At 49.9% G+C, this 13,507-nt stretch overlaps 1 protein-coding gene across 6 annotated transcripts in view; it reads left to right on the top strand.

Moving 5' to 3' along the window:
• The first annotated feature begins 6,989 nt into the window (after positions 1-6,989).
• The window catches only part of NSMF (NMDA receptor synaptonuclear signaling and neuronal migration factor), a 53,029-nt gene continuing 46,511 nt past the window's right edge, over positions 6,990-13,507 (top strand). For 3 of the 6 annotated variants that reach the window (XM_040605859.1, XM_040605858.1, XM_040605853.1), the window contains exon 1: positions 6,991-7,307. In XM_040605859.1, coding sequence (XP_040461793.1) covers positions 7,201-7,307 — 107 coding nt within the window. In that variant the 5' untranslated portion in view covers positions 6,991-7,200. Of the gene's footprint in view, positions 7,308-13,507 lie in introns of all 6 variants that reach the window. The other 3 variants (XM_040605855.1, XM_040605854.1, XM_040605857.1) reach the window with 2 other exon arrangements.

The raw sequence follows: 13,507 nt of genomic DNA, 5'->3' as shown, positions 1-13,507 counted from the left end.
AAGTCTGTTCAGGTTGTGCTTGCAGAGCCGGACAGATCCAGGCCAACTCAGTGCTACTATGAAAGTCTCCCAGCGGGAAGCCAGGCTGCTGCCACTGAACCCAACTTGGAAGAGCTCCTGCTCTGAGTCATTGTCTGATCCAACTTGGAAGGTCAGCAGGGGCTGACAAAGCGGCTCTGTGGCTCAGGTTCGAGGGAAACACATCCTGGCTGTCTGCGCCCAGAAAATGCCCTCAATGCAAGAAGCCCAGCCGGGGGAGCGGCAGCACACTGCATCCTCCGAGCCACGCTCAGCCCAAGTGCTGGGCTTTGCCCTGAGCGTTGGCACTACGTGCTGTTAATGGGCTGCTGCACTCGTCTCAAGGGTGTACCAGCCCTCAAATCCCTGCCAAACTATGGCTATGCATGGGAAGTAAAGCTCCAAGGCCTTTTTCTATGCTTTTTTTTTCCAAATTTGGGATAGAAAGGCTCTGCTCTTCCATGTCTTCCATCCCCAGCTAAGCACGGATCCTCCCTTCCAAATCTCCAGTCTGGACCAGTGCTGCTTCTGGCTTGCCCTGCTAGGGATCTTGCTGCCATGTGCAGGAGCAGACAGATAATATAAAATAATATTTGGCTTCTTCATAATGCTGGCAAGATTAGAAGATCTGGGAAAGTGCAGTGACTTAGGAGGATGGAGGAGAGGGTTTAATCTTCAAGCAGGTAACCCTGTGATCAGGGTCTAAGGGGTCTGAATTCCCCTCCTGCCAACACGGCACTCATTAGCCCATCAGGGCTGGAACATGTCACATAACAGAAAGCAAGGCTGAGAGACCGTATCCAGCCCTGATAGTTACTGATTGGGTCTTTTACTAAAAATAGCTGGGTGTGAGCTGGCCTAACATTGGGTCAGAGTGCTCTGTATCCTAGCTGGTTCTGAAGAACTGTTCATCCAGTCATCAGGACTATCTTTGGGGCTGCATTTGAACAAGCTCTTATTTTCCGTTGTCAAATGCTTGGCCATTTAAGAACAGCTCTGTCCAAATGAATCTGCTCAAAGCAAACCCATAATTCTTGGCTAACTCCAACTTGTTAGCTATTGATATTGTTTCTGTGATGTATTGCCTAATTTTAATTATGCCAGTGTTGCAAACATTATTTTCTTACAGTGCCTCATTAGAGTGAAGTTTCTAATGGATGAATTCAACAGCAACATCTTGAAGTGACTAAATTGGCCAAGCAAGAAGGTGGCTAAGTGATATTTGAGTGACCTTCTGGCACCTGGGAGATGTTGAGCTTCCCAGTGCAGTTGCCCATAACTGTTTTTCTCAAATTCTTTCCCAACAGTGCAACACAGATAAACCCTGGCAGCTCCTCCAGCTCACCCACTGCCTTGACTTTATCGCCATCTCAGGGCTGTTGTGACTTGTCAGAAGAGCTGAACTAGGACACCATGGACAGTGGGCACATCGGTTTGTCTTCCCTTTTCAGTCTGGCGCTCTGCCCCTCCGTTCCCACCGCACTTGGGCTGGTTGTTCTGTTTGGGCAGTTGTTTGGGCAGAACAGTGGGAGCGGAGGGCAGGGGACTGAAACATCCCTGCCTGAGCCAGTCCTCTCTGCACAGCTTCTGCGGTCTCAGCACATCATGTGCCTGGCTGGCACCCACACCTTGGCTCACACTGCGGTAAGGTACAGCCCTGGGAAATGTCTTGTGGGCAGGGGGATCACACACTGCCCTCGGCACTGCTAACGATGTTACCCTGCCCTTCCCAGTAACTAAATAACTGACTGCGTTATCTCCAGGGGCCACAAACAATCCTGGTCTCAATTTGGACCAAAGAAACTACAGTCATCTCACGTGCCTATTAAACAACCTGCTTTGTCCTGTTTTTAAGCTTACCAGACTGCTGAGTCCCTTCCCTTTACCTCCTGGGTTTGTACTCCCTCCAAAGCCAGCGACCAGTGTTAGAGGCACAAATGCAGCTTGGGTGGGGACGGTACCCAGATAAACCTGGGAGAAAAAGAAGCTGTTTCTGAGGATAAGGATCAGTGCAGACCCCAGTACCGTGCCACTGACTTTGAGACTGTTTTTCTCCTGTGTGCCCATCTTTGTAATTATCTGCTCTAGATGTCCTGAACCATTTTATTACTTAGTTATTCACGATCATGAAGTCCCTGTATAATTCTTTACAGTGTCTCATGTATTTATGACCCTGAATACCTTAGCATTGTCAGCAAGCTTTGTCACTCCTTTCTTCAATTCCTTTGCAAGATTATTCCTAAGTATGTTGAAGTGAGCAGACCCCAACACAGGTACCTGTGGGGCTCCATTGAGGTCCTCCCTCCATTCAGGAGCCTGCCTGTTGATAGCTGATCTTCGAGAATCCTTTAAGCAGTTCTTTATCTGCCTCGAGCCTTTTCTGTTAATCCCATGGTAGCCACATTTCTGTAAGAAACTCCTGTGACAGACCTTTTGGGAATCCAGGCAACATGCTTACTGACTCCTCTGAAAAAATGTAATAGATCTATGAAGGATTCCTTTATTCAAGGAAAACCACCTTTCTTTTCTTCCCAGTATTGCAGATGTATCCAACTGGGCACTAATTACATTCTTTATTCCAGTTTCTATCATTTTGCTGGGAGGGACCTCCGACTTTATAGTCTGTCAAAATCCCAAACCTTTCACATTTGTCACCTTGAATCTCTCGGACACTGAGGCTATGTTACGCACAGTGATTGCACGCTACAATTAAATAATTAAACTGTTTCATCTCTGAGTTCCTGGGCACTTAGGTGAACCATCTCAGTCTGGTGAATTTGCACTCTTTGGTTTGGCTATTTATTTCTCAGCTTCTTCTGCTGACACTTGAATATAAGCCAAAGCCAATGCCATGTCCATATAAAGATCACTTTTGGCACAGGAAGCTTCTCTGAGCTTTTCTTCACTGACTACAGATGCAAAATATTAATTGTTTTTCTGTTCTGACCTTATCTCCTACGAATGCTCCTCCTGCACTGTGGCCAACTTCTGACTCTCTAGACTCTCAACAGGCTCCCTGTGCTGGATTTGTTTGAAGAAGTAGTTGTTATTGTTTGCCTTTTGCGGGTTGTTCCTGTGACTGGTTTTTGGATTGCCTTATTTCTCCTTTTTTGCATTTGAATTGTCAGGATACACGGGGTTTTTTTGTTGTTTAGACAAAAATGTCTTTTCTAAACATAAAAGACTGGATCCTTAAAGTCTGAGAATCAACAGGCTGATCTAAGAGCTAGACCTAACCAGGTCTAAGGCTCTGGGTTTCCCACCAGACGGAGATGTGCTGTTTTGTTCAACAGGATGCTGAGATATTACATTTTTCAAGCGTGATACCTTTATGTGGACAAAAATAATAACTGGCCAGGATGAATTTTGCCTGGCTTGGGCTTCAGGATGTTGCACCTTCACCAGCAGAATGAGGGAAGCATTTCTCTGGCTGGCTATGATTATTTTGGAAGCTGTTTTGGGGTCTGCTCCCCTAGGATGGCATGAGCTTAGCAGACAGAGCCCCGTGAGTGGAGGTATGGGGCTTGGGCGGAGGGACCGCAGTGCTCCCTGCCTCCTCGGCCTGTTTGCCTATGTGCATGCGTCTGGAAGGCCTGTTGCCATGGAGAAGTGATGGGGAACAGTCTGCCTGGCTCGCCTGACTTTTTTCCTAGCACGAAGCAAAGGCGTCTCTCCAGCTATAATGAACCGGAGGCCTGCTGCCTCCTCTTCCATGCCACACCAGGGTAACCCAGACCCTCAAATACCTGGGAGAAACCTAAATCAAGAAGAAAATCCTAAATGAATGTAGGGAAGGAGCAGAGAGCAAGAGAAGAAGCTACAGGAACATGGACCAGTGCTTGTGGGGTGCTCCGGAGCGATGGAGCCAGGTGCTTCTCAAGGGCACACAGACCAACAGGCAGTGGGCACCCATTGCAACACCAGAAAGTCCCATTAGATATATGGAAAAAATCCTTCCCTGTCAGAATGGTGCAGCCCTGGGACGTGGACTGAAGCAGTGGTGGCATCACCATCCTTGGAGGTCATCAGAAACCATCTGGCCAAGTCCTGAGCAGCCGATATAAGTGAGCTCTACACTGGGCTGGGCCTCCCCAGCCTCAAAGAGCAAGACCTTGCTGGGGAACGAACAAGGGAGAGTTTGAGAGAGCTCCAGGAGGCACAAATGTGGCAGAGAGTGGTCTGAAAACAGGATGAAGGTGGAGACTTCCCCACTGTTTAATTTGGGGAATTGACAGTACTGGGCACTGCTTCACTGAGACTGTAACTGCTTGCACAGCCTAAGTTCTCTACAGGTTTTTTTTAAGGTGCTCCCCTAAAAACAGATGGAATTTTTCTTGTTTTCTGTTGTAGAAACTCTTTGGTGACATGACTGTGCAATAAAAAACGGGGTGGGGGCGGGGGGATAGTCATGAGTAGAAGTTTAATGGTAGTCATCTTCTGTGGGAAGAATTCCAATGCACTGACGCTGGGTTTTGTTTTGTACCTGAAAAATGTCACTGTGAGCAACTTCGGGGTGTTTCCAGGTAGAGCTCATGGGAATTATGTCAGGGATAGGGTAGACCTGTCAGTTTTGGGGGGGGAATTTGTTTGCATTTTTAAAGAATAGCTTTCCCACAACTGACAAAATATTTAAACATAGAAATAAAAAGTATTTCCCCCCTCTAATTACACAGGAAAAAAAAAAAGGAGGGAAAGCACAGTCAAAAGGCTTGGGCTGACCTTATTTTTTAAAGTATTCTCATGTATTCTGCTTTTCTCCCTTCTCCTGACTGTGTGCGCACCTTCAGATCTCTGCGTCCCTGCGTTTCTAGTGGCATGAAGCAAGCCTAGGCATCGAATTAGACGACTGTGCATCAGCTCTGCCACACTTGCTTCCAACACACAGGACTGAGGCGTGCCTGCCCTAAAATCTCTTCACCAATACTAGCACGTGGGATCAAGACCATAATGTTTAAAGGAGTCGTCACTCCGTTCAGTGCTGTGTAACAGCAGGGCTGCGTTCATCCTGCTTGAGGCACAAAACCTCACGGGAAGAGTGACTCTCACCCACAAGGGCAGGTCTGCAGGGCGAGTGGGACACGGAGGCCAGCTCACTCGGTGGCAGGGATGGAGCAGCCGGCGTCACTTAGCATCTCTACTTCAGTCTAAGCCAAAAAGCAGGGTGACGTCTTTATTTCGTGCACACAGCAGTTTTCCCGCTCACAGCTTGGGTCTAAGCGACGATAAATTTCTGCAAGTTTGTTATACACAGTGAATTCTCCAGTGTATGATAAAATTCTAGCTAATGAGATATTTACATCCCACTCCTTGTATCCACACACACCAGGATAGTTGGGTACCTTTTTTCTGCTTTCTACATGAATTACTTTATTTTTCAATTTGTAGATTAATAGACCAAATAGTTAGACTTAATTTGTTCAAATCCTCCTATGTTTTCTTGCAGATTTGACTTTGGAGTCTATGGAGAGAAAGAACTGAAGCTTTTCCCAAACTTTTGGTCTCTTCCATGCAGGGTCTCTGAAGGACAGTGAAACATGCGCTTGTGCTACAGCCTTTCCTCAGGTACAGGCAAGACAAGGTGTCCCTGTCTGTCACTCCCTCCTTCGGCTGCCTCTTTTCACAAAGCTTGTAGGAGGTTTAATTATCTGTAAAACTTCTACCCCTCCGTCAAATACTGTTGAATGAGTTGGCTCCAAATTCCAGGGATTCGTGCACTCGCTTGCAGAGCCAGGGGGACTGCCCAAGTGCTTTTTCTGTATATATTGTGAATACTTAAAAACTTGCTACCCCCACTCACTCAGGTGCCCTGAAATTGATTTATAAAATTACTTTTTGAAGGAAAAGCGCTTTTCCAAACCCTCCTAGGGATCAAAACCTAGATCCATGAAATTGCTCTGAGGGCTGGAGCCCCTCTGCTGTGAAGAAAGGCTGAAGGATTTGGGGTTGTAAAGATGGAGAAGGCTCTGGGGAGACTTTCTTGCAGCATTTTGATATATAAAGGGGGGTTGTAAGAAAAATGGAGAAAGACATTTTACCAGGGCTTGTGGTGACATGACAAGGGGCAAATGGTGTAAACTGAAAGAAGATTTAGATTGCGCATGAGGAAGAAATTGCAATGAGGGTGGTGAGACCCAGAGCAGGTTGCCCAGAGCAGCTGTGGATATCCTATCCTTGGAAGGGTGCAAGGCCAGGCTGGATGGAGCTTGGAGCAACCTGGTCCAGCAGAAGGTGTCCCTGCCCATGGCAGGGGCTTGGACTAGGTGGGCTTTATAGGTCTCTTCCAACCCAAGCAGTTCTGCCATTTTATAAATTGAAAATCCTCTGAGGCTCAGCTGACCAGCTGCTCGCACTGGGTTTGTTTCCAAGCATTCGATGACCACGGGGAAGGCGTTTGCTCTGGCAGGTGACAGCGGGGACAAGGTGGTGTTGGAAGCCAAGCCCTGCCTCATGGCCCGGCCACCTCCAGCCACCCTGGGACGATGGCGTTGAGCGGTAACGGGCTGAGGGGACAAACCCAGCAGAGGAGAAAGGGCATTTGTGTCAACCCTTCAGAGACCAACCGTCACGTTCAAAACTCGATGCCTTGACTTTGCGCCCATGTCACCCAGTGAGTGTTGGGACCGTGGTGTGCCCACCTGCCATCAGGAGTGCCCAGCTGTGGAAAATAAACCTGCATCAACCCTTTCACTGGTTCCACCAAAGGCAGGCGGCAGTTTTGTGCCAAAATGACTGTTTTTTTCCTCAGATTGCACCTCTGTTCCCCCCACACGGTTCTGCCCTCGCCGCCGGCACAGGCTGCCGGGCGTTTACCTCAGGGGTGGGCATAACCCGCGGCGGGAGCGGGAGGGCAGCCACCCTCCCCCGGGCACGCCGGGCCCAGGCAGCCGCCTCAGGCGGGGCCGGCGCCCCCCTCCCGGCCGGCCCTCCATGATGTCAGCCGGGAGGAGGCGGAGGCGGAGGAGGGAGCCGCCGGCCAAATATAGCGGCGCTTCCTGGGCGGCGGGCCGCGCCCGGGCCCTCCCTCCTGCCGCAGTCAATGAGGAGGCAGCGGCCGCGGCCGGGCGCCGCACTCGCCGGGGGCAGCGCGGCATGGCGGGGCGCTGAGGGAGCGCGGCAGCGAGGGGCGGCGGCGTGCACCGGCACCCGGCCCCACCGCGGCATGGGCAGCCGCGGGGTCGTGCGATGAGCGCTCCCCCGGCGGCTCCCCCCCGCGCGAATATGGGCACAGCCGTGTCCAAAAGGAAGACGCTGAGGAACGAGGCCATGTCGTCGGTGGCGGCCAAAGTGAGGTGGGCGCCGAGGGCGCGGGCGGGCGGTGCCTCAGGGGGGCCGGGCCGCCGCCCGCCCCCGGCCGTGCTCGGCGAGGGGGAAGGCCCCCGGCCCCTGAGGGCGAGCCCGGGCGGCCGGTTGTGGCCGCGACCGCGGGGCTCGTCCCCCGGGGCCGGCGCGGCGGCTGTGCGGGGCCATGGGGCAGGGTGCGCGCCCCCCGGGGCTCGGGGCTGGCAGCCTGGGCTGGGGGAGCCTGGCGGGACCCTGGCCGGTGAGCCCCCTCGCTGGCTGCCGCCGTGCCCCCCAGAAGCGGGCACCTGCTTGCAGGCGGCTGTGGGAGACCTTGCGCCCCCCGCAGCCCCTCGCAGCGGGGCTGTGGCTCCAGAGGGGTCCCCGGTCTTGCTGCCGGCCCGGGCAGCAGCCGCCGCGGGTTTCGGTCGGTGGGTAGGCAGGGAGCCGGTCAGGAGCGCACCCGGCAGGGCAGGGTCTGCTTCGTATTTGGGAATTGGAAGCGCGTTCAGTTTGCTCAGGAGTTTCTCATCAGCTGAAATGCCATCTGCGTGTCCGAGGGCAAAGTCAACGGCGTTCATCCAGGGGTCTCGCGCCTTTGAATGGAAAACCCACGGTGTGAAAACCAGGACACACCACATGTGCCCTTTCTGGCAGCATCCCAAGCCGCTACGTTGACCAGTTAAAAGATTTGGGTTCTATATTGTGCCTATAATGTGCCCATAACATTTCTATAAATGTGTTACATTTTTATATTGCTTGCCCTACAGCATAGCGTTGCACTTGCTGCCTGGTCCTACTGCTCTTGAGCATCAAACATGGGAGATCCTAGATATGTGTTTGCTGCTTGATTGTACTTAGGTTTACAAAGCTATCGCAGATGAGCCCTTTGCCCAGAGAGATGGAAACGACCCTTCTCCCACGCTGCAGTGCAAGTGTCACGACCATCGTCTGGTGACTATTTGGAGGCACTGGCGCAGCTTTTTAGCTGCTCCTACAGCAGAGCTGTGCAAAGGGGGTAGGTCTGCCGGTGTCTCTGCTACATCTAGATTAGCTCTTTGCTGCTGAAAAAAATGGGAATAAATAAACTTTTCAGCTGCATTATATAACACCTCCTTTGTGTTAGGCAAAATCGCATTAGAATAACCCGGAGTCATGTGTAGGACTTGATCTGTGCTGCTGAGAGATCTCAGTCACCTCTCTGTAACTCAGCATTATGGCATCTCTACAGTGCTGGGAGGAAAGATAGTCATAAGGCTTGAGGTAAAGAGATCCAAAGATGTCTATATATTACTGTTTGCATTGTAAAGAAATCCATCCTTCAAAGTCTGAAGTGCCTCTGGAAAAAGCTGTTTGGGCAGAGCCTGGAACTTTTCCTGTTATGATGCACCCTGTTCATAACCAGTAGCAAAAACATGAGTGCTTTCAATGGCTTTAAAAGATCTGGAGATGGGATTCTTTTTGGCAGATGTCAGCCAGGTGGATGTACAGAAATGACACAAAATGCACCATAACTGTAGTAATGGGGTTCTGGGAGTAGGTTTAGACAGCCAGTCACACAAACAACATACTCGGTAATCGGTAAGATTTCAAATGGTAGTGTGGGTGTGGAGGAGCGACTAACATGTTTTGAATGCAGTGACTTGTTAGCCTACACCGGGATGGGCAGATGGGTAGTTATCAATTGCGTAGAGTCCAGGATGTGTCTCTGGGGTTCTGGTTTGCTACATACCTGCTGTAGCTACGGACAAGCTGCTGCTACTGTTACGCGGGAGCTCTGAGGTGTCTCTCACTGGTATGAGTTGTGGTGGTTTGACCAGAAGAGTTAGCTGAGTGGACTTGGGCTGGGGAATGCGGAGCCCTTGAGGAGTGTCTGGTCACGTAGACTGTGGCACAGGACAGGTGCTCTTATGTGTCCCCCTGTTCGTGCCCTGCGCTAGAAATGCCTAATCAAAAAAGCTGTTGGGGACGGCAGAGAACTTGTAGAGGAGCTCCCTGCATTACCACTTTGCGTGGAGAAGGTACTGGTGGGGACAAGCGCTGCCAGTGTGCCTCCACCCTGCTGCTCCAGGCACATCTCAGTCCCTGCCTCGTGTGGTCTCTGCCAGCCTTAGAATTTCTACAGTGGTGATGACCCACTTGCTGAAAGGTTCCCTCCTGGTGTCCCAGAGCACATCACATGCAGCTTCTCTGCTCCTGCCCTGGGTCTTCCATGTATCCCTCTGTCCTTATCTTCCTTATCTACCCCGAGGACTCTGCAGGACAGTAGATAAGGCTACAAAGACAGTCTATTCTGTCCTTCCCAAGAAGGTTGGGGACATAGATCACCCGTGTGGGTAGCACTGCTGCAATGATCAGGTTCCCTGCGCTTTCTTGTAGGTGGCTGTGGGATCCTGTCCTCGTGCTGCAGGAGATGCCCTGGGATTGTTTCTCTGCGCCTTCTGAGCTCTGTGCTCTTTATATTTGCCCTGACTTTTCTTTTAGAGAGAAAAACGTTCTCCTGAAATTTGCTGCAAGTCCGAGTGGCTGCTGATATATGTTTATTATGTGTGGCTGGAGTGTGTGTGTGCATTTGGCTGTCTTACTGAGCAGGGAGCATCATTTGTTTGCTGTTGTGAGTAATGTGATTTAAGCAGAAGGTGCAAGCTCCGTAGATTCTTAAATTAGAATCTCTGCAGAGCGACTCGGGGGACTCTCCTGTCCCAGGAGAATTAATTAAGCTCCATGCAGTTTGTTGTGTGCTAGGTCTTTTAAGCAGCTTCTTACAAAATAACGGCGTGGTTGCTTTGTGCTAGCATCCTTGAGCTATGCTGCCAACTTTGGTCTCTATAATCCTGTCTTCTCCTGAGGGAGTTGCAGTGAACCGTGCACCGATTCTGTGTACGGCACCTGGGAAGTAACGGTGGCTTGGTGCTGTTGCATTGATCACATCTGGAGCGCTTGTATGCGAGATCTCACTGTCATACTGTGTTTCCTTCCTATGTGTGCTTTTTTTGCCTTGCAGCTCCTGGGGCACAGGTGCTGAAGGCAGGGATGACGCAGTTGTCCTTGAGTCGTGACCTTGGTGCTGCCCCTCCGCTGACAGCTCCCAGGCTGCTGCGGTTTGGGCTTGTGCAGGTTCTCTTCAGGGTCCCTGCGTGGTGTCTGACACATGCTCCTTGGCTTCATTAGCACACTTTCAAGGGCATAGATGAACCAAAGCCTTTAGAAATGTGCTCTCTCTGTCCGTGCTGCTTTGACGCCTACAGAACAGTGCTGGCACCCTGAATGTGGCAATAAACTAAGTCTGTTCTTGCAGCTCTGCATTGTATTACTCTGGCCTACAGCTTCTCTTTGGGAGCCTGTGAGAGTGCACGCAAACAGACGTGAGACTTCCGCTGGGTGTTCCAGAACCATCTCTCCTTGCTGTGGTTAGCACAAGAAATATTTGAGTTGAGGGTGTGGTTCATCTTACCCAATTTCAGGACTTTGGCATCTAGTAAGATATCCCACAGAGATAAAAATTTGCTTTCACTCTGTCTGTACTGCCTAGAGATGGCTAGAGAGTGGGTTAAAGCAAGGCCACAAAGTGTTAGTTGCTGCAAAAGGGTAAATCTTTCACTGACAAAATGCCGAGGTACTTGAATGCGTTCCGTATCCCAGGTTTCTTGCTGCGTGAGCAATTTTTGGCTTAGCTTGGGGTTCTTCATGGAGTCTAGATTCCTTTTTTCCGTTTGTGAATTTTCTTGTGGGTGGTATGAACTCCCATGCTTTGATTACCTTGTTCTTTTAACTTCTTACTGCTCTGTTCTCTCTTCTCCTGTTCAAGCTTTGTGACTATAAATCCTTCTAAGGCTGTGGGGTCTTTGACTTTACGATCCATTGCTGACATCCAGTTTTCCTTTCTTGAGAGTGAGAATTTAAAATTTTAAATTAAAATTTTCCAGCTACCATCTCCCTGCATAGGTATTTCAGAAAACTAATTTTTGTCAGTGTATTGTTACTATTAGGTTTAAATAACGTAGGTGTCAACAGTCTTTAATGACTTGAGCTGTTAACTGTGGGTATGCTGGTGGTGTTCCGCTCTCCGCTTAGTGACAAGAGCAGGATTGCTGCTGTAGGAGGACGTAGGTCCTGATGATGCAGGAGGTCTCTTCTCTCCTGTTTTCCTGAGATGCAGCTCTGTCAGATGCTGTCACAACAGATTCCTGCTGCAACTCCTCTGGGCATTACTTCTGAAGGAACATGGGAAGGTGGTGGGTGTTCTTTATTTTTCCATGTAATGCTCCTGAATAGTCCAGGTTTTGCTTAGCTTGTGGCTGTGCTCTAAGTGGAGTTATCTCAGGTCTTTCATGTATCTCTGAATGTTTCAATACACAGTTCTTCACTGAGTTCATTGTCAGTTTGGCTTGGATAAATTTGTGTGCATCAATTTCTTTTAGCTGCTAGTATGCATCAAGGCCCCTTTTATCCTGTTGATGCGACTGTTTCAGAGATGTGAAGGCTATTCCGTGCTCATCATGTTGTAATTGAGATCTTTGTTATTTGGCGGCTTTCCTGCTTCAAGCAAATGTATGTCTAGATTGTCTATGCTTCTTCACAATATCTCAGTCAGTTTCTCTTCCAGACCCGAGTCCAGCTTTGACATCTAATGCATAGTGAGTTGTGAAAAATGCCCTCGGAAGGGCAGCTGCCTTTACTGCCTGTGTTGCGCTACCCCATCCCACCCTCCGCACTCCTGAAGCCATTCTGATGGAGAAGAAGCCGGAGAAGATGGTGGTGTTTTCTCTGAGGCAATGGCAGTCTTGTCTTTACTGGTTAGACTCAGTAGCAGAGCATGCTAAGGCTGTGGTCCCTGGTTGATGTCCTTTGATTAAATCAGGCTGTACTGACTGTGTAACATGCAGATCTGATCTGCCGTAAAATGAAAACCTCTCTCTAGATGAGTCAGGGCTAAACTTGTCATGTCATCAGCTGATTACCTTTCAGTACTACCTGCTTATTTGTATGCAGCTTTTGCAGTGTCATACACGCAGGGTTGTAGCTCATCGGCCAGTGTATCTGTAAGGCACCTTGTACTTCATCTCAGTTACGTGAAACAGGTTTTATTTTTCATCTCTTGCCCGTTAACTTATCCTGAGGTGTCCCTGCCCTGGGCCCAGCTGAAGGGTTTTCTGTCCAGTGCTGTCGGGCGGCTTGATGGACTTGTCCTACGTTGGCTGTGATAGCGGAGGCAAAACTGAGCTGGGAGAAAAGTACGATTGTGTGATATGTATTAATACAGTGTGTTGATAAAAGAAAGAAAGAAGAATGGGAGCTTGAATTTTGCTCTGACTTTATTTTGATCAAGTTGGTGGGTAGTGAGGGACGGGGGGTAAATGGCATGTTAACGATATGGGCAGATGCTGGTAAAGTGGGGTGACTGAGCACAGTGAGGGCAGAGAAGGAACACAAAAGGCTTGGCAAGGGCAGACTAGGCATAAGGAGATGGCATGGCCAGCAGAGTCCCCTTGGCAAAGGGCACATGCAGACATCTGTGGGAGATCTGCTGAGGCACAGCCAAGGAGAAGCCGATGGCACTTGGGAAGCAGGAATGTAGAAGGGAACCACTGAGATAATGGGCAAAAAAATTAGTCTGAAGTTTGCAGTGTAATTGGCTGGAAAACCCCCGTTGCACATTGTACTGTGCAGGCATCATTGCCTTGTTAGTTGTCGCTAGATAACTGTGATCAAGCGTCTACATTCGTTTGCTCTTAGATTGGCCTGCAGCGTCTGAGAGCGGTGGAAGTGGAATGGTAGTGACAGAACTGCAGGTTCAGCCTGGGCTGGACAGCAGCATTTCTGAGTAGCTCTGTGCTCCTCAGCTGTGCTTCTGATCTGCAAGGAGAGGTCTGGGCATGGCATGCTCTCTAGGAGCTGTGGCACCTGGGATTTTACCGTCCTACCTCATCAGCATGGGGAAACGAGGTTAGAGACACTGCAGCACCTTTAAACTTGAGCTCTTGCTCTGAGTGACACTATTTTCGCTGTGCAACAAGGTGGGATGGAGGGCGGCAGTGCTTCTCTCTGGCTCCATGTTAGCCATTTGCACTTTGGGTCTTAGGAAGTGCGTGGTAACTAATTTTTTGAGCCTGTGGCTTGCAAGCTAAGGGTGAAGCATTGGTTCAGATTTTAAGGCAGACAAATCAGCTTTGGGCATTGGCAGAGAGGTAACAAGGAGAATGACAGATGA

The sequence above is a fragment of the Falco naumanni genome, chromosome 9, assembly GCF_017639655.2.
Source record: "Falco naumanni isolate bFalNau1 chromosome 9, bFalNau1.pat, whole genome shotgun sequence".
NCBI lineage: Eukaryota > Metazoa > Chordata > Aves > Falconiformes > Falconidae > Falco > Falco naumanni.
The sequence above is the reverse complement of the archived record's forward strand: the minus strand, read 5'-3'. Positions and strand labels throughout refer to the sequence as shown.